This window comes from Culex pipiens, chromosome 1, assembly GCF_016801865.2.
Source record: "Culex pipiens pallens isolate TS chromosome 1, TS_CPP_V2, whole genome shotgun sequence".
Taxonomy (NCBI): Eukaryota; Metazoa; Arthropoda; class Insecta; order Diptera; family Culicidae; genus Culex; species Culex pipiens.
In genome coordinates, this window is record NC_068937.1 from 53,620,100 (window position 1) to 53,646,171 (window position 26,072).

The 26,072-nt window shown below is 42.2% G+C and overlaps 2 protein-coding genes across 3 annotated transcripts in view; one reads left to right on the forward strand and one right to left on the reverse strand.

The window, feature by feature from the left end:
• Nucleotides 1–26,072, reverse strand: part of LOC120432271 (CAD protein) — a 40,872-nt gene that overhangs the window by 12,575 nt on the left and 2,225 nt on the right. The window contains exons 2-4 of the mRNA XM_039597456.2: nucleotides 22,797–23,218; nucleotides 19,185–22,741; nucleotides 19,019–19,123 (exon numbers count right to left, since the gene is read on the reverse strand). Coding sequence (XP_039453390.1) covers nucleotides 19,019–19,123; nucleotides 19,185–22,741; nucleotides 22,797–23,208 — 4,074 coding nt within the window. The 5' untranslated portion in view covers nucleotides 23,209–23,218. The remainder of the gene's footprint in view (nucleotides 1–19,018; nucleotides 19,124–19,184; nucleotides 22,742–22,796; nucleotides 23,219–26,072) is intronic.
• On the forward strand, nucleotides 5,544–18,805 carry LOC120432278 (uncharacterized). 2 transcript variants are annotated; one of them, XM_039597468.2, is made up of 4 exons: nucleotides 5,544–6,123; nucleotides 16,043–16,180; nucleotides 16,251–18,129; nucleotides 18,191–18,805. In XM_039597468.2, the coding sequence occupies exons 1-4, from the start codon at nucleotides 5,726–5,728 to the stop codon at nucleotides 18,719–18,721; spliced, it is 2,946 nt and encodes a 981-aa protein (XP_039453402.1). In that variant the 5' UTR covers nucleotides 5,544–5,725; the 3' UTR covers nucleotides 18,722–18,805. The 2 variants fall into 2 exon arrangements, with proteins under 2 accessions (XP_039453402.1, XP_039453409.1); XM_039597475.2 differs by lacking the exon at nucleotides 5,544–6,123 and adding an exon at nucleotides 6,162–6,652 and having other exon boundaries at nucleotides 18,191–18,804.

The window sequence follows — 26,072 nt, forward strand, 5'->3', positions numbered from 1 at the left end:
TTTCATAGAAATATATGAGAACCAACTGAAAAAGTAGGTAATCAACATCTAAGTGCTCGTAAATAAAAAATCTCCTGATGGCCAACACCATCTGTTTTAATTTGTTTTTTGTTCATATTCTATGTCCAATCCCAATGCCGTTTCAATGGGAACAACCGGAATTTGACCCCTGAACTTTCAGCTTATGAGAAAGAAGCTACGGAGCCGGAGATCATGATATCGAGCTTCTTCAAACTTGGCGAAAATTCCACTCCCATCAACAGCACATAGCTCTTCATGACCACCCCCGACACAGTCTTGCGGAACTTCTCCTACTATACCCTCCCCTTGACATGTCCCTGAACCACGTTCTCAATCGAATCCACTTTCCGCTTAATCAACGGCGCTCCCCCGCTACTGTCAATCTGAATCCACCCGTTGGACATGGCCTTGCTGAAGCCAACCTTGGCATTCGGCGAACTCTTCATCAGCTAAGCCTGTGCAGCTCTTCAGCCAGAACTACCCGGTAAATCGTTGCTTCAACTGCCCGTCTCCAGAATCACTTTACCCTCCTCGTTCAGTTCCCAGCACATCCGGGTGTCCTGTTCCGTCTGGATCACGCCTCTGACCGTCGACTCGATACTTTTCACGCCGCCCACAATCTTCTGGTGCTCCAGCACAAACACCGGCACCAAATCCAGCGGGTCGACGATCGTGCCTTGCTGGTCGATGCAGGATGCGCTCCGTTTCTTCATGATAGCCGATTCAGAATCGGCGATTCCGTCCGGGGATGGAATAAATTCACCAAAAAATATCATACAATCACAACCCGGCGACGGCAGATCACTCTCACATCAAAAAGATAAACAGAGAGAGAGAGAGAGAGAGAGAGAGAGAGAGAGCACGTTTGACGTTTACGCAGCAGCAGTGCCAGAAATACAAAACAAACTTATTATACAGACTTTTCAACACCAAAAATTCGAAACACTTATAGAGTAATCCAAGGCTGGAGTTAAACTTTCTGTGAAGTTGCTGTGAAGATTATCATAGCACTTTGAAAAGTTTAACTCCATGTTGCACGCACACACTCTCACTTTTAATTTCTCGATATCATAGGTAGAAAGCCATGAGCGCAAGCACCACAAACACCGTTCCCCCGAAAATGGTGCGGAGAGTAATTATTATTCGTTTACATTTTTACTTTTATTAAGTTATAAAATTAGTTAATAAGTCTAAGTGTTAAGTTTCTTATTAGTTTTTTATTTACATGTAATCGAGACATGACGACGATTTGTTTCATATTCTATACAGACTTTTTCAAGAAGAGATGCAGACTCTCATTTGAAACAATGTGGCAACCGGGCGATACGCATGCTGCGCGACTCTCGCGCGTAAGCAAAAAGATCCGGCCTTTGAGGTTATGCAAAAATCACCCTTTTTTGTAGCTACAAAAAAACTTTTTCGTGTCATAACTTTAAAAGTACTTCACTAAACAGAATAAAATTTAATAGGGTCTTAGGGGACCCCAAAACGAACAGAATAAGGCGGATCCGGCCAAAATCGATTCAGCCAGTTCTGAGATAATCGTGTGGAAAAAAAATCATGTCTACACACATCCCCACAGACATTTGTAGAGAATTTGATTCTGAGTCGATAGGTATACGTGAAGGTATATCTAGGAGGTGTATTTAAAAAGTTCATTTTTCGAGTGATTTTATAGCCTTGCCTCAGTGAGGTGAGGAAGGCAAAAAATGAAACACAATAGCTGATGACCTTTTCAAAAAAAAAAATTCTGGAATTTACCCCCAATCACTTTCAGTTTTTTTTTTTAATACGTGAGGATAATTATAAAATAGATTGTTTGTGAAAATGTTTATGTTTCTTCGGGAATTTATTTAGAAAAATAGTTAGTGTTAGTATGGTTTTTTTTCATTTTACAAATAAATTCCAATTTTACCCAAAAACTGATTCGGGATTCCCCAACTATACTTTCCACAGCTTAAAACATTAATCATTCGGGTACTAAGCTGAGTCACGCGTACTCTTAGGCACTTCCGCCGAACTCGGAACAACCCTATCCGATCATGTCCCAGCAATTACGTCATTGCTTTAGAAATACCATCAGAAAAGTCCAGCTGTCTCTTTCCAGCTCGTCGTTTGCCAGAACCACCCAACTTCGGCGACGCACATACCGATTCGATAACCGATCCACGAAGAAGCTTTCAACGATGGGGAAGTTCTCTGGAGTTTTTGTTTTGTTATTATTGCTGCACTTTTATTTTTTGTTGTGTTAGAAAATATGTCATCAAAATACTTGTTTTAAACAATAACACAAGAAGTGATTTGACAGTTTAAATCAAATCAATCTACCAATCCATTAAATTATTAAATATTTTAAAAGACGAAAAAGAATTATAAAAAATAAAATTATGACCAAGACTGTGAAGTTAACACCACTGACGAACTAACGTGCCACCCCAACTTCAAACTTGACCGCATTTTCCTATCTTCCTTCTCACTCACCCTCAGCGAACAGCGATTGTCAAACAGAAGATTTGACAGATGCACAACTGCACTTGCTGGGAAAATTTCAGGAACAACAAATGAAAATGGTGGAAAACATATTGAAGCCAAAAACCTTTTGCAAATTCTGAACTAATCGACGAATATTTTGCAAATCTTGCATTATTTAATATGAACTAAGGCTAGAAATTGTCGAAAACTTCCAAAATTCCAAATTTTCAACCAATTTTTGATGTTTAAAAAGCATTGGAAAGAAGAACTCTTAAAATTTTAGAAAATTTTAGGGTTGGATGTTTGACTTGTTTTAAAAAATGTCATTTTTTTAGGGGTCTACTTTGGCTGTGCTAACGGTATTTCCAGTAAAAAGAAGCATGCAGTGATTTTTGTAGTGTACCAGACTTTAAATGAAAATGGTGCCATTCTAGAGCAGAAAATATGGAAAACAAGCAAAAAATTGTAAAAAGCGACTTTAAAAACATTAAAAAATTAGAAATGCAAAATATAAAGATACGAGGTGGTAGAATAGGCCAAATTCCTCCTAAAACAAAGATAAACTAAACAAGATAAATGCAAATTAAAATACTAAAATGAAACAAGAAAAATATAAAACAAGAGAAGTAAAGTTTTTCGTAGCATAAAAGTTGCTCAAAATGACCTCCTCAACACAGGAAAAATAAAAAAAATCGAAGAAAAATTTGGGCAGCAGAGGGTTAAAGTGGCAGTGCGTGGCCGAATGGTTACGCTGTCCGCTTTGTAAGCGGATGATTCTGGGTTTGATTCCCATCTGCTCCAACCTTCCATCGGATGAGGAAGTAAAATGTCGGTCCCGGCCTTGGTTGTTAGGCCATTAAGTCATTCCAGGTGTAGGAGTCGTCTCCATGCCATAAGTACAAACAACACACCAAACCAAGCCTACTCCGGTGGAATCGCTGGCGGCGGTTGGACTCGCAATCCAAAGGTCGTCAGCTCAAACACTGGGGTGGAAGGTTCCTTGGAGTAGAAAGAGGTTTGGGTGCTCTCTCCATTCAAGCCTTCGGACTCCTAGGTTCGAGCAGAAACTTGCAATACACACTAAAAAATTATGAATTTTACATCAAACGGAATTCAAAACCAGACGTAAAAACTCATCATGTAATCAAAAATCAAACGTAATATTATGTTTGGTTTGATGCTGAACAACCAAATTCACCGTCACAAAATAGAGAACAAAATTGTATCTGATAAAATGCAACATTAAATCATTTTTAACTGAACATTACATCTAAGATGATGCACATGACTGGAGCGTGTTTTGTCGTGTAATATTCTGTGCGATGATTTAATTTTACATTAGAATACCCCAATTATACGCTGATTTGCTGTCTTTCCACTTCACAGTGCAGCGTGGTGCTGCAAACGTCAGACATGTTTGAGATTCAAGAAAATCGGTCGAGGTCGCGAATAAGTTTTTCCGTAGATTTTTGAGAAATGTACAGGTTTTTTATTTCGATTGAGCTGAAAAGCGATATTAAATCAATTTTTAAGGCAGGTTTAATGATTTTTTGTTTATATTTTTCCTGTCATTTTAATTCTGAATTCTTAATTTCAGTCAGGAAAATGTCCTCCCTTCTTCCGGACGATGACGCACCGGTCCGTTTCATGTTCAAGCTGCTGGTCAAGGTTATCCAGCAAACGACCACACGGAGACGGCTGCTGGCGACGGAGAACTGGAGTGCGAAGCAAACTTCAAGCTGTGCCCCAGCAACGACGCACGGTTGATAGTGCCGCGGAGGTTTGTGATTGATGCAGACGGCGGCATTTAGCCAAGGAGGCCGCTTTCCGGTACTGGCGCATCGACACTTCAACTTAACTGCTCCGGTGCGCACAACAGTTTGGCGGTCCGGGTGTGGAGCGGTGTCGAATCGACGAAGCTATCCTGAACGGCGCATCTTTAGGACAGGTGGGACAAAAACGGACGGAAGCCGTTGGCTGGGGCCTTGCTAGACAACCGCAGCTAGCTGATAGACGCGTACGACGATCTGAGACGAGCTCGGATCAATATCCGGCGCAGCTGGATGGTTGTGGCTCGTTGTGCAGAACGCGATGAAAGAGTCTTCTGTAGTTCACAGAAAAAAATCAATTCCCGTAATCGTGAATTAAGTTCACGAATGTGAGATCCACGAAGGAATTTATTCATGAGTATGGTGCATTTGCACCATAAACGTGAATATATTCCTTCGTGGTTCTCATAATCGTGAACTGACTTCACGGTTTCGAGAATTGATTTTTTTCTGTGTTGGACAGTTCCTGGCACAGCCGGGCGTTCCGGTAGTGACAGAAGAAGGAAAATCGTAGGACACTTCGCTCATCGCGACCACCGTGAGTTGGATCATACTGGAACCAGAAGCCGGAACCGCGATGAGATTGATTATTCGTTCCGCCACGGCAAAAACACTCGTGCTTTGTTATACCCTTTTTATTATAATAATATCAAATTAAATGTTTTTTTCAGTAAGAATGTGTTTTTCTTTCTCTGCCCAAAAAAATCCAATCCAATAAAAGTAGATTCTAATAGGAATGCTTTCCAATTCATTGCGTTGATTGTAATTTTACACGACCATACCAATCGCTGGTTTGGTCGTGTAATTTTCAAATCAGATGTAATTTTCCGTCTTATGTGACGCTCCAGTTATGTGCATCATATAAGACAGAAAATTACACGATTTTTTCGAAGTGTGTAGAGACCACAAAAGACCCGGGGGTCGTTAATGTGGATGGTTTGATTGAGGGTTAAAGTCGGAACCGGAGTCGGTGGAGTCGGGTCTTTTGGAGATCTGGAGTCGAAGTCGAAATCGCTTCAACGCAAACTGTATTGGTACATCCAAACGAAATTCCGCTGGCAGTGTGCCTACGTATGACTACGTCGAGCAAAACTTTCAAGTTCCTTATTTTCCAAAGAACTCCTCTATTGCTCATTACATTAAAGAGCCTCGGCACTGATAACAGCCAGTGAAGAGTCTGGTAAAAAAAAGTTGTTCACCAGCTAATGTCTCCGATGGCCACCACGTATTCAGTTCACTTCGGTTGCTCTACCCCTCGGTACACACATTCCAACAATTCTCGTATCCGCGCGCGGCCTCGACTCCTCCCCAAAAAATCTTCGGATTAATCGCCTCGCTGGACGAGGAGGCATGTCCACCTGTCGTCGTCGTTGCTGATCCGTCCTCCGCCCAAGGTCACCGCGATGGGTCGTTCCGCGTCCAAGGAACAGCCACAGTCCACGCCCAACAACCCGTGGGAGGCGGAAATGGCCCGCAAGAAGCGCCGCGAGCAGAACGTCAAGGATGCCACTGCGGAGCTGAAACGGCTCGAAAAGCAGCGGAAACGAGCGGACAAGGCAGCGAAGCGGGCAGCGGAGAAGCAGAAGCAGAAAAGGGGGAAGAAGGGTCGAAAGTCCAAGCTGGACGCGCTGGCGGACACTCAGCCGCCGCCGATTGTACGAAAGTCGAAAGCCAAGCTGGAAGAGAGTGACTACGATTCGGAAGCTATCCGCCGGATGCAGGATCAGCTCGCGTTCAACAGTGATGTGTTCGTGCTGAACCAGCTGCTGCTGGGAGTGCAGTTCTACGGGAACTACGAGAGGTAGCTTGAAGTGACGGGTTGCCCTGCGTTTGACAGTTGCTTACCTTCAAGATCGTTCACCTTGGTACTGCGCATCTGTCAAACGTATACATATTTCTGAAATGAAGATCTACGAGTATCATCAAGTTCCTCAATGTTCGTCAATAGCTTGTTCCATTAAGTGCATTCTCAGAAGTGTTTTGTAAACGCTTCCGTTACCTCGTCGATAGAAGAATCAAGAAGAGTCAATTTATTTTCGAGCCACCAAATGAAATCATTGCTCCCCAAATTAGATGAAAATCGGTCCAGTCCAAATAAAAAGCCCAATTCGATTCGATAGAGTGCGCCACCGCTATCAGTCGGTCGGCCGAGGCGGTTTGACGACAGTTGTTCGACAAGGTGTTGAGTTCGTGTGCGCAAAAATAAAGCGAAAGGAAAACAGTTTGCGCGCAGAGCAGCGTGATTTAGACAAAGTATTTCAACGTTATCGATTACGGTTGTGATTCAAGAGTTCAAGTGCGAAAAAACAGACAGGGAACATGTGTGCTGGGTAATAAAACTAGACAGATCAACCGGTGTTTCAAGTGTCGTGGAACTGTTATATAAAAAGTACATGGGCAAGTGATGGATCTAAGGAAGATAAGGGTAGAAAATAGTTTGAACAAACCATGCCGAACTTGTGATGCACCAGTTCCACTTATAAGCTGTTAGCCAGGCCCGTAGCCAGGGGGGGGGCTACCGGGCTACAGCCCCCCCCGAAATTTTTCCCAATTTTTTTAAATTGTACTGCCTTAAAAAATCTCAAAACAATGATTGTGTGTACTACCTTAAAAATAATTCAAAAACAATGATTGTGTGTTCTCTCCACAGAAATAATTTGTAAGAGAGAATCAAGAATAGATTGATCAAACTAAGTAATTTGCCTGTCCATTGCCGAGCTCAGTTTTCGTAGATTATGGGTCCAATATTTAAAAATTGAGCTGCAGATTTGAAGATCGTTCCGTTCAGTAACTTTTCATTTATCTCGTATTTTTAGCATTACATTGGTTAGGGTGGTCCAAATCTGGGCTTACTTGAGGCTACCCCCTAAAATCAAAGATTGACCCATCACTACACAGCTAAAAAAGTAGTAATCCAGCTGCGTGTAAAAGGTCTGGGTGTAAATTAAATATGCTTTATTTTATGCAATTTTATGTGATTTTACACCCTGAAATATGTAGCCCATCAATATGGGAAACCTACTTGACCGAATCGTAAAAATATATGGAGAAAAGCAACTGTTTCAGTTTTTGACCTGTGGAAGGCGCTTCCACTTTCCCGAAGACACCTTATATTTCGGGTTTTTTGCTAAAAAGTTATTAGCCTTCGAAAATAGCAATATCCGGGGCTACATAGAAATAAATAATTTTTAAACTCATGTCTGTGCTAGCTTGCCTGGCAATGCACCTGTTATGTTGCGCAAAAATGGTCATTTTCGGAAGCTGATAACTTTTTAGCAAAAATCCTTAAATCTCGTTGTCTTACTTTTGATTGTCGAACTTAAGTATGACCCCTGAAGAACCATAAAATAATTTAGAATTTTTAAATTCAATGTGTCGGCCAAAATGGTGGTCAAGAAATATTGTTCAAATTAAACTCAAATGTGGTTGCAGGTGCCGAATTTGATGTTAAAAGCAAACAAATAAAAAAACGATTTCATTTATTCATGATTCGATTATCCGAAGTCCTTCGAATTTTTGGATAATCTGGACTGCAAAATTAGTAACCCTTCTTTATTTGCATTAAAAACCCTTATCTTTTTGAAGACCTTCATACTATTAACAAATGATTTTTTCTACATTTTTCAAAATATACCATAATTTCTACAAAATATTCAGTTTTATTTCAAAATCGAAAGCTTTTAAAATGAAGAACATTTGAGTGAATTTCGACTATTTTAGAAATACACTTCTAATTCTATCGTTTTGGTTTTTAGAATATGGTTAGTTACATATCTGAGACCTTAGAGAAAAATGCTTGAGAAATATCTGTGTGTATTTTTTATTACATTTTCGTAATCCTTTTTCCCGAAACCACTCGTCCAAAATGCTTACTTTTGGTAACATTTATTTGTTTCCACCGTGGCCACTCTCCAATTTTTATTTAATATATCAAAAATCGAAAGATCCTCAAGTGAATCCTTATTATCAACTAATTTTTGCTTTGTGCATGAGCTTGCGCGTTTTTAAGCAAGAAATAAAATGATAAAAATTGAAAACGTTAAAAAAATTGAAGCTTGCATTCAAAAACTCAGAAATTAAATTAATTAAACAACATTTTCAAATTGTTAAATTTGTGATAAATAATTTATTTTTAAACTTCTTCATTTCAAATTTTTGGATTTTATGGATTAGAATTTCCATTTTGAAGATTTTAAGATTTCTTTATTATTTTTTTTTAAATTGTATTTCATTGTAAATATTTTCCAAAGTATATGTTGCCACCCTTTCAAAATTGGCCAAACAGCAGAGGGTAAATACAATATTTTTTAAAAAAAATGAAAATGGAAGTCTAATCAACTCAAAACAGTTATTTTTTTAATCATAACTTATTTCGATTAAGTCCTTTTAGGAGCAGCGACAACAAATTTGAAATGTTTTTTCCTGCGTTGATAATCATGTACGACATGTTTGGGCTCGTTTGAAAATATTTATAATTTTTTTAACATTTCGTTGAACCGCGGCAAGTTGTTTTCACGAAAAAAGCTTTTCGACAGTTACTGGATATTTTGAAAACTAATGATGCAAAATGTACTGATTTAAAGTGAGGTTTTGAAACACGTTTAAAATGATAAACCAATGGCTTGTAATTTAAATTTTTATATTTTTCATTGTTTGCTCTACCCTGTCGACTTTGGTCAGAGTTTAGTAACATAAAGTTCAGAATAATATTTGCAACGGTCTTATTGAGAATTTAAAAAATTTACTACTTTTTAATTTATAAACTTTAGATTTCAAATATTTTGGTATTAGACAAAGAAAAGTCAAAAATCAAAAATAACAATAATAAAAAGAAACAAAAATTTATAATAACAATACACATAATAATTTAAAAAAAACAGAAATTCAATAAAAAAAATAAAAAAAACTAAAAAATAAACAAAATAATTGATATTAAAAAATATCAAAATTAAAAAAAAAATACCATTATTGTAATGGCTTTTCTCTTATTTTAAACTTAGTTCTGAGCAAGAAACAAAATCCATTCTTAACATCTTCGGCATTTTAAGAACAGTCGGCTTCATGAGGCAATTCTTCAATATTATTTTAGCGAATACATTTTCAAATATTATTCTCAGTCGCATTCAAATAAACAAATCAAAATCTCATCAACACATATTGCATCCGAAGAAATATCAAACACCACTTTTTGTTTTTGTTGCTTTTCAGCTGCGTACCGTTAAAGCAAAATCTATTCGTAAATATTTTCTTGACCGTTTCTTGAGCATTTTTTTTGTATGGATTTTAAGAGTCTCCGTGCAACAGGACATTTTTTTAAATTTTCATTTGAATGTAAAATATGGTTCTTGTAGCAAAATTCAGACTAAGATTAAATTTACAGGAATAATCTACTTGGTTCAAGAATTCTTACATAAAGTTTTCTTTACTTTTAAAACATAAAAAAATTAAGATAACAACTACACATGATAATTTAAAAAAATCAGAAATTGCAAAACAAAAAAACTACAAAAATTATAAATAATTAATGCTAATAAATCCTGAATTTTTATAAAAATAAATTTTAATCATTTCAAAAAAAAGATATTCAATAAAAAATATTGAAACATTTCAATGTATTATTTTTTCTAATATAAAAAAAAAGGTTACAATTCTATATTATTCAACATAATTTTTATTAGTTATATCCCAGAAATCCAAAAAAGGATTTCATTTGCGTTTTTTTTTTTTTTTTTTTTTTTTTAGAAAGATACAGAGAGTTTTTTCCTGCATTATTTCAATTAACAATAATGCAAAAATAAACCGGAGCGTTTGGTACGGTATGTCCACGCATCCCTCCTCCCCTGTAGATTCTGTGGAATGTGATCCGTTCAAAGAATCCTCTCTGCGGTAAACACAACGTAGTAGGGCTGGCCGCTTTAATTTTTGTAATGCATTTTCGGGTGTACTCGGTTGTATTGCAATTATTAATATTGACAAGAAAAGTGCTTGGGGCGTTATCTAATCACAAGACTTTCCAGCATGCTTTCATCGAACTGGCTGCGTTTGTGTTAGATTAGATTAGATTAGATTAGAAAGATACAGAGAGTCTTTTCTATAACCAGCACAACTAATTATCTTTTAAAATCATATTGGTTATCAACACTTATTTAAAAAATTAATTCAGTTTTGACAGTTATTTCAAAATAAAGAAATAAGTAAATTGAAGATTTTAATTTGTTAATCGTGTTAACATTTATATTTTTTATCGTACAAGTTTATTTTTTATTTCAAGAAGATGTGTCAAAGAAACTAATAGACCAATCTCCAATGGTTCTTAGTCGATAAGAACAATAAAAATTTTGCTTGAAGTTGCTGTTATATCATTTTCATTGAAAACACTTGTTAAACAGTTTGTATACTATTTTCAATAAATTTGATAATGTTAATTTTTGCGTTTTAATGAAATAAGCACTTCAAAGCTTACTGTGCATTTAATTTTTTTCCCGATAAAAAAAATAAATTATTTCTAAGAATTCATAGACTTTAAAATATGTTGACTCTTGATATCTCTGGATACGAATGTCTTTAAGCATTTTTTGATACTCGTTGGTTGAAATTTAACTGTTATTTTTTTTTTCAATTTCAAAGATAAGCAACACTGAAACGATACATTGAAATTTTATTTAAAAATTACCTTAAATTAAGATCTGATTTATGTCAATTTTTTTAAATTCTCAAATTCTGAACCAATTTGTCAGATAAACCATCACAGTGAACACACAGCTGAAAATGTAAACCCAGACGATTTAAAATTTGATAGTTCAAATTTACCAGTTTGCTCGTGAGTTTTTCTATCAGTATAAAGTACAAAAATATAATACTTATGGGTAGATAAATCGATACAGGATTTTTTTTTATTTCAAAATATTTATTCAAGTTATGTAAATTTTAAATTTTGCGACAGTTTATCACGAAATTCAATTACAATTAAACAGTTCAAGAAAATGTAAAAAAACACTTTCTTCTCTACTCCTTCAATACAAACTAGCTGTATGAATAAAGAGAAACTTTTGACGAAGGAGTTTCTTCAATAGAGACATTGAAAACTTAAGAACAAAATCTTTTAAAACATTTTTGCATATATTATTCTACAATTTTACAATTCATCCTAATAATCATACCATAAACCAAGTGATGGTATAAATAATTTGCTGGTTTTTATAATCTTTGAATTTTTGCACCCAAGCCCCCCCCAAACAAAAATCCTGGCTACGGCCCTGCTGTTAGCTTAGTGGGGATCCCCAATGACTGTTGTGAAGGACTAAAGGATTTACGTTTGGAACCAGAGTGAGCAAAGATCATCGACTCGCAACAAACAAATAGAGTTTAAAAGGAATAAAAATTTATACAGATGCTGAACCTGATTCCGTACCAAAAATTAGTCAAATGACGAATTTGGACATAATATAAATCAGTTTAATCAAAAGCTGACTTCATATAAGTATAAAAATTTCACCTGAGCATCATAACTTGAGATTTAAGAGTTATCAGATCATCATTTAACATATTGGAATGATCTATTCAACCTATTCAACGAAGGGTCGCATGATGGTTTCGGACATTTTTTATATAAATTACAGAGATCATGCTTTGAAATGTACAAGAAATTCATTTCATTCATTCATTTTTTTACGAGTTAGAAAGATTATTACTCATTAAATTACACCGACCAACAAAATTATTGCGCAGGTTCAACTCGAGGGTAAGCATGATGTTTGAGGTCCCCAGAAACACGTGCACTTTATATTTAATCAAGGCCCAAGGGTTTTTCCCCAAAGTTTGTATGGAGAATTAGTGCTGTTCGCTAATCCCTCATATTGCATGCAATATTTGCTTATATACAACATCAAACCGCCCTAGTACACCATACAAATTTTGAAAAAAAAAAACATACAGCCCTGTCTAAATATTTTGGAAAAATTTAAAGTGCACGTGTTTCTGGGGACCCCAAGCTCCATGCTTCCCCTCGAGTTGAGCCTGCGCAGTGGGTGCCCAGAATATGGGACTTTTTTTTAAACCTCGCTCCAAAAGCTGATTTCTTGTTCTTGAGCTATTACTCTGGACCAAAAATGAGCAAAATTGGTTAACATGTACCCATTGATACTCGAAGGTAATGTTTGTATGGGAAAATCGAAAAAAATATGAAAAATCCCATTTTCTTAAGGTTTTACCTGCAGGGTACACTACTCCCATCCAAAATGCCTATTCTCAAAAGTTCTCGTTGGAAATTTAATGCTCTACAACTTTGTATTTGTAAACTGAATCAATCATGCTAAAAATAAATATCATTTTTCAGTTAATCGCATGTTTAATTTCTTTGAAATTTTTAAGGTTTTGGAGAAAAATATTGTTTTGCCCCCTGGTTTTTCGGGTCAGTTTTGAAGGGGCGACATAAACTTCGAAGAAGTATTCGCAATGGCCTTAGGCTGATGTAAATTCTATTTAATGTTTTTGAATTTTGCTGCCTCACATAAAAGAATAGACGAAACACACAAAACAATTTGTTCGTGAATTTACTGTTACAATGCATACAACTTTTTGTGATACGTTTTGTTTCAAAAAATTAAAGTATGGCATGAAAATTGAAATTTGGTCTTTTTGCTATAAAATTCCAAATCCGTCAACCCACACAAAATTTAAAAAAGTTGCCCCGTCCCCTCTTCAATTTCCGCAAAACTTTGCTCTAAAGGGTTATTCAGGCCCCTGATCACGAAGAGGGTCCATTTTTCGATATCTCGTGACGGAGGGGCGGTACGACCCCTTTAATTTTTCTGGATTTTTACTGAGATAGGTTTTGCCTTCCTCACTAAAGTAAGGCAATAATCCTACTCTAAAAATGAACTTTTCACAAAAAGCTCGAAAACCCGCCGTCATGTATAGGGGAGAGTGGGGAGACTAGATCCCTTTTTTTATCACAAAACTATGAACTTTTTGCATGAGTTGAAAGCTTAAACATTCAACTTTGTTTGACTGGTAAGGATACTTGATCAGATGAATTCTTCGAATAACGCCATGTGTTTAAAAAAAATATTTTAAACCTTTCAACATTTTGAAGAAATCTTAAGCGAAATGTTTTTTATTAATCTAAACTATTGATTTTCTTAACGCTCCCGCCTAGTAAGCGGTAGAAATTTTATGTGTTTTCTACACAAATCCAAACAAAGAAAAAAGATCTCTTGGAGGTTTTTTACAGTACTTTTTGGAAAAATGTGTGTAAATCAATCCGACCATTTTGTTTTCTTTGTTTTCCACAATCAGTTTGAGTCAATTTCGCACAATTTTCTAGAACAAAGCTATTTTTTACCCACACGCTTACGAGATACAGGCTAGGGATCAAGTGTCCCCGGGGATCAAGTCTCCCCGCTCTCCCCTACAGTATCAGTATTGAAAACTGAACAAATGTCTGTCTGTCTGTGTGTGTGTATGTGTGTGTGTGTGTGTATGTGTGTCTGTGTGTTACTACTGTATCTCAGCAACCAGTGCACAGTGGGAAAAAAGGGCCCAAAAAATTACCGCAACATGATTTCGCGCAAACCATCGATTGCTATACACCAAAAGCTTCGTTTTTGCACCAGGAACAATAACCCGATGAAAAATCGCACTGCACGGACCGGTGGCCGGAGTACAGGCCCCCGGAAGATCCGGATTTTTGGAAAAAGTGTCAGATTTATCCAATTGTGAACTGATAAGCTTTCTTCTACCATGAATAGTCATGCAAAACAATCCTAGAATAATATGAAATACCATAGGACCCATCGGAACCGGTTCCACCGATCTCCGGTGGCCACATCCGGAACCGCATTAGGAAACAGCGTAAACTAGTCATGCGACGTATCAAACTTCTTGATTTTGGATGGAGACATAAGTTATACAATCCTTTGTTAAAAACATGAAGTTTGATATGTCGCAAGAGTGGTTTCAGGAATTTGCCAAATATGATCTTCGGATGTGGCCACCGGAAAACCTGGGATCCGGTCACCGGAGGCAAAAATACATTTTAAGGATACTCTCCATCCAAAATCAAGAAGTTTGATACGTCGCATGACTAGTTTACGCTGTTTCCTAATGCGGTTCCGGATGTGGCCACCGGAGATCGGTGGAACCGGTTCCGATGGGTCCTATGGTATTTCATATTATTCTAGGATTGTTTTGCATGACTATTCATGGTAGAAAAAAGCTTATCAGTTCACAATTGGATAAATCTGACACTTTTTCCAAAAATCCGGATCTTCCGGTGGCCTGTACTCCGGCCACCGGTCCGTGCAGTGCGATTTTTGATCGGATTATTGTTCCTGGTGCAAAAACGAAGCTTTTGGTGTATAGCAATCGATGGTTTGCGCGAAATCATGTTGCGGTAATTTTTTGGGTCCTTTTTTCCCACTGTGCAGTGGTTCAATCTTTTTTAGACAAAATTGCAGGAAATTTTCAGAATTTTTCGAAAAAAATATTTTTAGGAATGGAAAATCATTGACACTATTTCAAAAAGTCAAAAATACGGAATTGATCTGACAAAATTTAACTTGGAATGGCTATATTTTGAAAATGGTTTACTTAATCAAAAAATGTGTAAATTACTTTTCGATTTCACATAAAAAATTAGGTCAAAAAATGTTAAGTACAAGATTTCAATGTTGTTAACTATTTAAAAAAAAATCATAACTCGTCGGCAAAATTTTGGTCTATACTTCTAAATGGCCTAAAAGCTGCAAGGTTTTGTCCCCTAAAACGAATAAAAAATATTAAAAAAAAAATACTAATTTTGGGAAATAGATTTTTTGTGAAAAAATTAATTAAAAAATCACCAAAAAAGGTCGAAATCGGACGATTTTGTAGAGAATTGCTCATCTGATAAATCTATTTATAAAATGAAAAAATGGCAACGCAGAGCATGCGACTTAAAAAAAAACAATTAAAAATATAAGAAGTTTTGTGAATTAACCTGCATTATAACAAATACTGAACAATAAAAAACATATTTCTTGTTGAATTTTAAATAACTTCGACTTCGAGTTATCAGAAATTTTCGGCTCCGACTAAGACTCCAGGTCCCCAAAAAGACAGGACTCCATCGACTCCGACTCCACTTCCCTGAATATATCCTTCTGTCACTGGCCAGACCAAATGCCTAAAGTTAACCGCAAACTTGTAGTAGATATGATTTCTTCTTTCAAACGCATATGATGCAATGAAGAAACATATGAATTTAGAAAAAAAAAACAAAAGGACTTAAATGCCATTCACTAGTCGATACCATGATGCTTTTACATTCATGTATAACACGTCTGTTAAGTACCTCAGCAAATATTCAGCAAATGCCAAACATCCTCCGAACTACAGCAATCAACCCCATTACATCCACTTAACAGCACTTGTCTTATCAGACAAAGAATTTCCTTTGCTTTATCGACAAGGTTGCAAACGTTCTATCTACCAAAACAAACGCACTTTAAAGTAGTCGTCGTCTACTATCTACACTACAGCAATACAGGTTGAACGCCAAACACTCGTGACCACACGTGCTTCGGAATCACGTCTCTTCCGGACATCCCGATACCTCAACACTCGATACACTCGGACGAATTCGTCACCACCTTTTTTTTATCAAATATGCCGTCACAGTTCCCTTATCAATGCACACACTAATTGACGAATGCTGTTTATGTTGTTTTTTTTTTCGGTAGAGACATGTGGGACGCCGTCGAGCGAAACCGGCAGGAGGAGAACCAACGCAGCGGCAAGATTGCGCACCACTGCAAAACCGTCATCCTGCCGGACCGGCTGCAGAGCGCCGTCGACCAGCGGGTCAAGTACATGGCAAAGTGAGTCATCTGTGGCGTTGTCTCACGTAGACCGTCCTCAGTATCAAGATTCATGTTTGTTTCCTTCCAGGCACGGTCCACAGAAGAACGACCTGCAGCCGTTGCACATGCAGACCTGTTACGTGATCCACGACAACATCGAGATCTCGAATCCGGGCGAGACGTCGGTGTACAGCATCCTGACGAACGCTCCTATCTACAAGGTGGAGATCGAGGACGGTCTGAAGGAGAAGATGAACGACGCGGGGCAGAGAAGACGGCGAAGGAACTGTCACCACGGGTACGTCAAGCTGAAGAGCACAGAGTACATTAAGCCGAACAATCCGACGCCGCTGGATAAGATGGAGCAGAATGGTGGGATGTACGGGGAATCTAGCGGAATGAGCAAGGGTCGGACGAGGCAGAATGGGAAGAGACATTCCAGTTCTGACAGTGATAGCATGGATGAGGAGGACGAGGTTAGTGAGGACGATGAGGTGCCGATCACCAACTTTGGGAAGCTAAAGTTCCGGGACAGCATCGCGATAAAGGCACCTCCTAAAGCGTTGAACGGTAGCATATACGGGTTGAGTCGGTTGATGGTGCCGTCAACTTCGACAAGTTCTACTTCTCCACCCAGCAGTGAGTACGACTACGCGTACATTACGGCGATCAACACGCATCAGCCGTTGAGTGTGATGAAGAGTATTGGTGAGGATCACCCGTTGAGTACCACCGTACTGCCGGACTATTGCGTGACCACGATCAACTGTTCAACAGAACTGAGCGCCGGGTACTACTCGGACAACGAATCCGAAGAAGATAAACTCATGTACATGGTTAAGAACGGTTTGCAAATCAAGAACAACCCAACGGAGTACATCACCGAGCGGAGACAATACCTCAACTCCAAGGGATTCCTTGCGTACTTCATAAACCTCTTCCAGGACACGCTGGCATACGACCTGGGGATCGGTCAGGATGATCTGGACAACGCGACCTGGAAGGGAGCCGTAATCTACACCGGAAACTGGGAGATCATCCCAGCGATTCTATGTCCTTGGCCACAGGAAGCCAGCGAGTGGATTCAACGGAAGCGGGAGGTCAAGATAAACCCAATGACCAAACAAAAGTTTCAATGGCCTACACCTCCCATGATCCAAAAGGTCAAATCGTTCGGATGTCACGTGGTCCCAACCGGGTACGCTCCCAAAATCGGCACCAACACGTACCGTCAGCTCGAGTGGAAGATCGTCTTCCCGGAAGCCGAACGCTACCTCGAGAGCTGCCTCACCAACACCCAAGTAAAGATCTACATGCTAACGAAGCTACTGCTGAAAACCTTCGTCGAACCCGCCCTCTCCACCAGCACCAACATGTTCAGCAACGAACACCTTCGGGCTCACCTCTTTTGGCAGTGCGAAAGCAACTATGCAGCATGGCCCGAAGACTACCTCGGAGAAGCGCTCATCCGCTTCCTCAACGGTCTACTCGATCGCATCAAAACCCACAAACTCCCCGACTACTTCCTACCCAGCCGGAACCTCTTCGAGAACATCCCGGAAAAGTTCCTCGTAGAACTGCACAAACGAATCTTCCGAATCACCGAAAACCCCGTAATGCACATGCTGATCGCGCTCCGTAACGTCAAACTCCCGGGAGCCCAGGTTACCTTCTACCCGAAGATCAACGTCAAGCGCCTCTACTCCATGCTGATCATCGACAACCCGCTCAAGATTGTGAATCCACGCTTTCGTGACGAGAACGAAAACCTCGCCGCGGAGGACTCCGCGGATGAGGCCGAGGACGCCGAGAAGGAGATCGCGGTCGGCTCGATGGCGTACTTCAACCAGCAGGAGATCGAGTCGCGGAAGCAACGCACGAGGATCGTACGCTTCATGGAGGCGGAAAAGTTCAAGATGGAGAAGCAAGGCGAGAGGAGACCTTCGTTGGAGTCGATTGATCTGATGGTGCGTTGCGTGATCGTGTGTAATATCAACTGATTGTTCTGACAAAGTTCTTGTTTTACAGTTCGCCCCCCTCAAACACATGGAGAACCTGCGCCGACAGCTGATCTACAACATCTTCGTGCAGCATTTTATCGAGATGGCCCGCGTCTCGTACGTGTTCCGATCGATGAACCAGGGCTTGGTCTACCTGAAGCAAGCCGAACGACTGTGCAGCTTGCTTAGCGACGATCAAGGCGTGGAAGAAGCCCGTAAATACCTCTCCAAGATCTACAGCCTACGCAACGAGATTCAGAAGACGGTCAGCAACGCCTCATACGGTCCGGCGCTGCCGAAGCGAGTCAGTTTGGTGACGACGAGTCCACAGCACCGACGATCGAAGCTGAAATCACCCAAACAACAAGAACAACAACCGCGACGCGGTGGAAGGTCCTCTTATACGAACCTTCCACCGGGACAAGAATCACCGGAACGAAGGCGGACGTCACGACAAGTATCCAAGCGTAGTCCGAACGTTGGGAAACGGGTGGGGCCGATGGACCCGGACCCCGACGACATCTCACAGCTGTTGGGGAATGTTACGGTACATGCGTGAGGGTTTGGGGTTTGAGGTTATGAAATTATTCTGTGATATCGAAAAGGCAGTAAAATACAAGTTTTCGTTGACAACAGTTGGTTTGGCCATTGTGGATAACCACAAAGTCCCTCTTAGCGAAATGAATTCTTCTAACGCTTCCCTGTCAACTGTCAATCATTGCACGTTTCAGGAAGAAATGGTCTCTTTTGGGTTATTATAACGCAGTCAACAAGATTGCATGATCTTGGGTGACAAAACCCTATTGTATCTCGTCCTAACAGATAATCTTGGCGAGAATGTTGGTTTAGTACTCACGTCAACTCCATGCTCCGAGTAGAAGTCGCCGGTTCCCATCGACGCGTACAGCTTGTAGCCCATCTTGTGCAGGATACGGATGCTCGGTAGCAGTTCCATTTTGTGCTGTGTTGACAAACAATCGATAAGCTTTACCAACTCAAACTTGACATCCACTCAACCTTACCTTAAAGCTTCCAATACTGAGCAGAATCGCCCGCTTCGGGATCTGGAACCCGGTCGACATCATCGCCTTCAGGTACGCCTCGTACCGGTTGTCCCCGAAGCAGGCGACCTCCCCAGTCGATGCCATCTCAACGCCCAGCATAACATCCGCCCCGGCCAGCCGCGCAAAGCTAAACTGCGGCACCTTTACGCCGACCTTCCCACAGCCCGCCAGCACATCGACCGGTTCCACACTGAGCCCCACGATCACGCGCGTTGCCATCGCGACAAAGTCGTGGTTGAGGGTCTTTGACACGAAAGGGAAAGATCGCGACACGCGCACGTTACACTCGATCACCTTCAGTTCGTTGTTCTTCGCGATCAGCTGCATGTTGAAGGGTCCGGTAACGTCCAGCAGGGCCGCAATGTGCCGGACGATCTCCTTGATGCGCTCCAGCGTTTCTTGGTTGATGTCTTGGGGAGGAGTTACCAGAGTGGCGTCTCCGGAGTGGACTCCGGCGTTTTCCACGTGTTCGGAGACGGCCATGCACAGGATCTCACCGTCGGCGGCGACTGCATCTACGTCGATCTCTTTGGCTTCGACGAGGAACTTGGAGATCACAACGGGGTGTTCCTTGCTAACGTCCGAAGCGAACTTGAGGTAGGTTTCCAGGTCTTGGTTGGAGTAGGCAACGTTCATGGCAGCTCCAGAGAGCACGTACGAAGGTCGAACCAGGCAGGGGTAGCCGACATGTTCGCAGAACTCGATCGCGGACTCTAAGTTGGTAAGCTCCTTCCAGCGAGGTTGAAGGATTCCTTTGCGATCGAGCATTCGGGAGAACTTGAAGCGATTCTCGGCACCGTCTACCGATTCCGGTGACGTTCCCAGGATCCTCGCTTGCTGTCGGTGAAGATCCATGGCGATGTTGTTCGGTAGCTGACCGCCCATCGACAGGATGATACCTTCCGGTTGTTCCACGTCATAGATGTCCATCACCACCTCGAATGAGATCTCCTCGAAGTACAACCGATCACACATATCGTAATCGGTACTGACCGTTTCCGGATTGTAGTTCACCATGATCGTCTTTCTGCCGAGATTTCGCAACTCCCGCAGACATCCAACGGCACACCAATCGAACTCAACCGAACTGCCAATCCGGTACACCCCCGATCCGATCACCATCGTGTACTGCCCCGGGAATTCAATGTCATTCTCGGTGCCGTTGTACGTCATGTACAGGTAATTCGTCGAAGCCGGCCACTCGCCCGCCACCGTATCGATCTGCTTCACGAACGGCAGCACTCCAGTCTCCTTCCGCTGCATTCGCACCACCAGCTCGGTAGTATTGATCAATCCGGCGATTTGCTTGTCCGAAAAGCCAATCTTCTTCGCTTCCAGCAGCATCGCTTTGCCAGGAACCGCCGACAGCTCCTCCAATCGGTTTGTAAAGTCGATGATCGTCTTCATTTTGCGCAGGAACCACCGATCGATCTGTGTCAGTTCGTAGATCTTCTCCACCGTGTAGCCCGCCTTGAGTGCCGCTGCAAGCACAAACATCCGCTTGTCCGTGGGCTGCACCAACTCGTGCTCGTTGACCGCCTTCAGGTACGGATCGAACCCGTTCACGTTATCCACCATGCGAAGGGCTTTCTGGAAGGCCTCTTCAAACTTACGACCGATTGCCATAACCTCGCCAACGCTCTTCATCGAACTGCCGATGTGCTTGCTGACACGCGTGAACTTGGACAGATCCCAGCGGGGCATCTTCACCACGCAGTAGTCCAAGCTTGGCTCAAAGCATGCGGTTGTGACGCCTGTGACGGAGTTCTTGATCTCCGGCAGCGGGATCGCTAGCGCAAGTTTGGCCGCAACGTAAGCTAGTGGGTAACCGGTTGCCTTACTGGCGAGGGCAGAACTTCTGGACAACCTGGCGTTCACCTCGATGATGTAGTACTCCTCCGAGTACGGGTTCAACGCGTACTGGATGTTACACTCACCAACCACTCCAAAGTGTCGGATGACCTTGATTGCGGTCGATCGCAGCATGTTGTACTCTCGGTTGGACAACGTTTGCGACGGTGCTACTACGATGCTCTCTCCGGTATGGATACCCAGCGGATCCACGTTCTCCATGTTACATACCGTGATACAGTTGTCGTAAGCATCCCGAACCACTTCGTACTCAACTTCCTTCCATCCCTTAAGCGACTTGTCGATGATCAATTGGTTGGAGTGTGCTAGGGCGTGCTGGGCGAGAACCTTTAACTCATCCTGGTTGCTCGCGAAACCCGACCCAAGACCTCCCAGTGAAAAGGCCGCCCTCGCCATCACCGGATATCCGATCTTGTTCGCAGCCTCGATCGCTTCCTGCACCGAGTACACCGCCGCTGACGGAGCAACCTTCTCGCCAATTTCCGCCACACGATCCGCGAAGATCTTGCGATCCTCGGTCTCTATGATTGAAGTGATCGGTGTTCCCATGATCTTAACACCGTACTTTTGGAAGATCCCAGCCTTTTCCAGCTCAATACCGCAATTCAGAGCTGTTTGACCACCGAATGTCAGCAGGATCCCGCCCGGGCGTTCCGCCTTGATCACCTGCTCAACGTACTCCGGAGTCAGCGGCAGGAAGTACACCTTATCGGCGAGACCCTTGGACGTTTGCACGGTCGCAATGTTCGGGTTGATCAGCACCGTCTGGATCTTCTCCTCCTTCAGTGCCTTGATCGCTTGCGATCCGGAATAGTCAAACTCTCCCGCTTGACCGATCGACAAGCCACCCGACCCGAGGATCAGTACCTTCTTCGGTCTAGCGGTATCAACCGGACGCTTCGGCGTGTACCGCAAGCTCTCAATCAACTTCTCCTTTATCGATGTCTTTGTAGTTGCACCTGACTTGTACTCTTTCACGGCATCCAAAAACACGTCAAACAGCACCTCCAGATCTTCCGGTCCCGCCGTATGCTCCGGATGGAACTGCACACTAAAGTACGGCTTCTCCTCATGAACAATTCCTTCGTTGGTATGATCGTTAATGTTGGTGAACAGCTCTTCCCAACCCGTCGGGAGCTTCTCGGCGTCAACAGCAAACCCATGGTTCTGCGAGGTCATAAAACACCTTTTCGTTCCCTTATGGATACACGGCAGGTTGTGACCCCGATTGCCGTACTTCATCTTGAAGGTTCGACATCCGGCCGCAGTCGACAGCAGCTGATGACCCAGACAGATACCGAAGATCGGCTTCACAACCGGTTCCTGCAGCAGCTGGCGGATGTTGTCAACCGTGATCTTGCACATGACCGGGTCTCCGGGCCCGTTGCTCAAGAACAACCCGTCAAAGTCCGCCGGGTTCAACTTGGCGTTCCACGGAACTACGTCCACGCGGGCTCCTCGCTTGATGAAGCAACGCACCTGGTTCAGCTTCAGACCACAGTCGATCGCGCAGATCCTCGGACTTCCGGACGGGTTGTACGTGGTTGGCTTCGACAGCGATACCTCCGCAACCAAGTTGCGCAAGTTCTGATTGCTAAACGTAATGCCGGAAGGACTCGAGAGGATACCTTGGACGATCTTGCCTAAAAATACATCAATTAGTACCTAACACGAGTCTCCCATCGAAATAACCCTTACCCAGCACCGTTCCATTCTCGCGAATCTTCTTCGTCAAGGCCCTCGTGTCAATCCCGCTGATCCCCGGCACCCGATGCTTCTTCATCCACTCCGACAGAGTCAGCTTGCTGCGCCAATGTGACGGTTCCTCGCAGATCTCCCCAACCACCAGCCCCGACGTCCAGATCTTATTGTTGGACTCAAAGTGCAACATCATCCCACGCTCGTCCAGATCCTCGTCCGGAATGCCGTAGTTCCCGATCAACGGGTAAGTCAGCACCAGGATCTGGCCGTGGTACGACGGGTCGGTCATCGACTCCGGGTAGCCGACCATTCCCGTCTGGAAGACCACCTCGCCGTCCGAATTGGTGGCGGCACCGAACGTGTCCCCGTGGAAGATGGTTCCATCTTCGAGGACGAGAGAGGCGGGCATTTCGATTGAGCTAGAGAAGGAGAATTAGAATGAGAAAACTTCTCGTTATTTATTAATATGTCAAGGGGATGTGGAATAGAGAATATAGTCAGCAAAGTCAGAATTTTCTATTATGTTATTTCCACAAAGTAATTGATGAACTAATAATCATGCTGCAAAAACAGCTGTCTCGATTCACCCCGCTGGCGTTGAGAGTATCAAGATGAAAGAAGAGCAGTGATATTTTAGTGCAAAATTAATTATTTTGTCAAAATTGGTCAAAATTTTCCCATAGTTTCAGAGGAATTTGATAAAACACTTTAATACCAAAATAATACCAAAATGTGCCATCCTGACTTAGAAAATTTTCAACAATTTCAAGTAATTTCTTTAGGGGGTATATCAAAAATGTTTAAAATCAAGTTTGAAATTTCCGGTTTTCAATGAAAGCATTCGCTTTGAGACATCATTTTAAAGCAAAATTAATTATTTTGTCAAAATTGGTCAAAATTTTCCCATAGTTTCAGAGGAATTTGATAAAACACTTTAATACCAAAATAATACCAAAATGTGCCATCCTGACTTAGAAAATTTTCCACAATTTCAAGTAATTTCTGTAGGGGGTATATCAAAAATGTTTAAAATCAAGTTTGAAATTTCCGGTTTTCAATGAAAGCATTCGCTTTGAGACATCATTTTAGCGCAAAATTAATTATTTTGTCAAAATTGGACAAAATTTTCCCATAGTTTCAGAGGAATTTGATAAAACACCTTAATACCAAAATGTGCCATCCTGACTTAGAAAATTTTCCACAATTTCAAGTCATTTCTGTAGGGGGTATATCAAAAATGTTTAAAATCAAGTTTGAAATTTCCGGTTTTCAATGAAAGCATTCGCTTTGAGACATAATTTTAGCGCAAAATTAATTATTTTGTCAAAATTGTTCAAAATTTTCCCATAGTTTCAGAGGAATTTGATAAAACACTGTAATACCAAAATAATACCAATATGTGGTGTTCGACCATTGACAAATTCTGCAATTTTGCAATATCAAAACAATACCTTAAATTGGTATGATACCACATTTTGCTCTTGCATAATCCTCAAGACAAATTTTAAAGGGTCCAGGAATACCAAAATTTGGTATTGATACCAGAGAAAGGTATTATTACGCATTTCCCTTGTTATTTACCCATGCTCGGGAAAGGGTATCGAAAATGTACTGAATTTGACATACCCTTTTAAAAGGGTGACGCCGGGTGAACTTTAAAAAAGGATAGAAAGTATCCTTTATGAGGATTGAAAGTACCCTTTTGAGGGATACTTCTGACTTTGAGTGTATATACAGTAGTTGTTCGGTAACTGGGCGCTGTTTAACTGGGCTGCTTTTTAACTGGGCGCTCGATAACTGTGCTGTAGCTGTTACGACGTGCCCCACGGAGTTGATCGTGGCCACCGGCCACGAATAAAACACGACGTAAACAAATTAAAACTATTTATTTACACAGGTCGGGAGAAGACATTCTCCACGACCACACAGAACAAGATCTGGACGAACAAGAACGAATCACAATATGAATGACGATAACAACAGATTAAAAACAGTTGAAACTGTTGTTGACATCTCCGGATGACAACTGAGTTGTCACCGGAGAGCCCAGTGTAAATACTCTGGCTGGCATGGCAGTGTTGCCAGAGTACTGTTCCAGTTATCCCAACATCTCCCCCTTTTAATGTTGTGGGTTGAGTCACTGGAGCGGTCTTCGGGAACAGGAAGATCGTCAGTGCTGCTGCACCTCACGGATGCCGGAAGATGTGGTTGAAGATGACGACGATCAGATCCGGATCATGGACCGGACCGGCAGGACCCACAGCGACGAACCTTGGTGGATGTCACTTGGCTGCGCTGAACGCGACGTCATCGATTCGTTGGTAGTACGGCCGCAACACGACAACGTCCCGGCTGATGAACGATGAGTCGACACCATGTTGAACTGCATCTGGCGGACGACTCGGATGAAGACGTTGTTGCTGCTCGTTCACGCGACCGCACGTTGCTGACCACCTGAAGGTGATGCTGTGGTTGGTCAGCCTTCAAGATTCCAGTGCGTTCTTTCTCTCCTCCTTCATTTTTTTTAACGCGTGAAGAACGACGGGGACTTTTGATGGCACTGGCCGCAGACGGTTGCGTCCGGCGGATTAGGAACCGGTGTGCCTTGATGTGGACCGGGTTCGTGGTTGTGCTGTGATGCACTGCTGTGACGTCATCGGATGCCGTCCGCTTCATGACGTCAGCACACCCAACCTTACCGTCGACGGCGAGAGCGTTGATGGACGCCATCGGACGAGTTGGATGTTTCGCCGGGATGATAAGTTCCGGCTGCGTGTTAAACTGCAAGCGGAACGGTCGACCGCGTCGGCGGGACCTTTGGAGGAGGACGATGCTCGTGCCACTTGGTGCGCTCCACACGGCTGCTGACGACATCGCTGCGAACTCACCGGTTGCTGCTGGAACCGCTGCTGTGGGTCGCACCTGTGCGAATGTTGTTGTTGGAACCGCTGCTGGAGTTTGCTGGTCACGAGTTGCTGCTGGGGAAGTTGCTGGTGGATTGGCAGGATGAAGTCCGTTGGCAGCTTCTGCTGCTGCGCCGTTTTGACAGGCGGATCTCTGGCGGCATCCACGACGAACGCGATGGCTGCCACCTCCATCGCACTTTTCTTCCCCCGCGTGGGGAGCAAGTTTGTCCGGTGATCGAACCGGGTCAAACTCGCGAAGAACACCTCGTCGCCACTGTTACGACGTGCCCCGCGGAGTTGATCGTGGCCATCGGCCACGAATAAAACACACGACGTAAACAAATTAAAACTATTTATTTACACAGGT

Bases quoted from the DNA above. Each gene is read 5' to 3' on its own strand.
- LOC120432278 (XM_039597468.2), top strand. From the start codon at position 5,726: ATGGGTCGTTCCGCGTCCAAGGAACAGCCACAGTCCACGCCCAACAAC. The intron at 6,124-16,042 runs GTAGCTTGAAGT...TTTTTTCGGTAG, and splicing joins TTCTACGGGAACTACGAGAG to AGACATGTGGGACGCCGTCG. The intron at 18,130-18,190 runs GTGCGTTGCGTG...CTTGTTTTACAG, and splicing joins TGGAGTCGATTGATCTGATG to TTCGCCCCCCTCAAACACAT.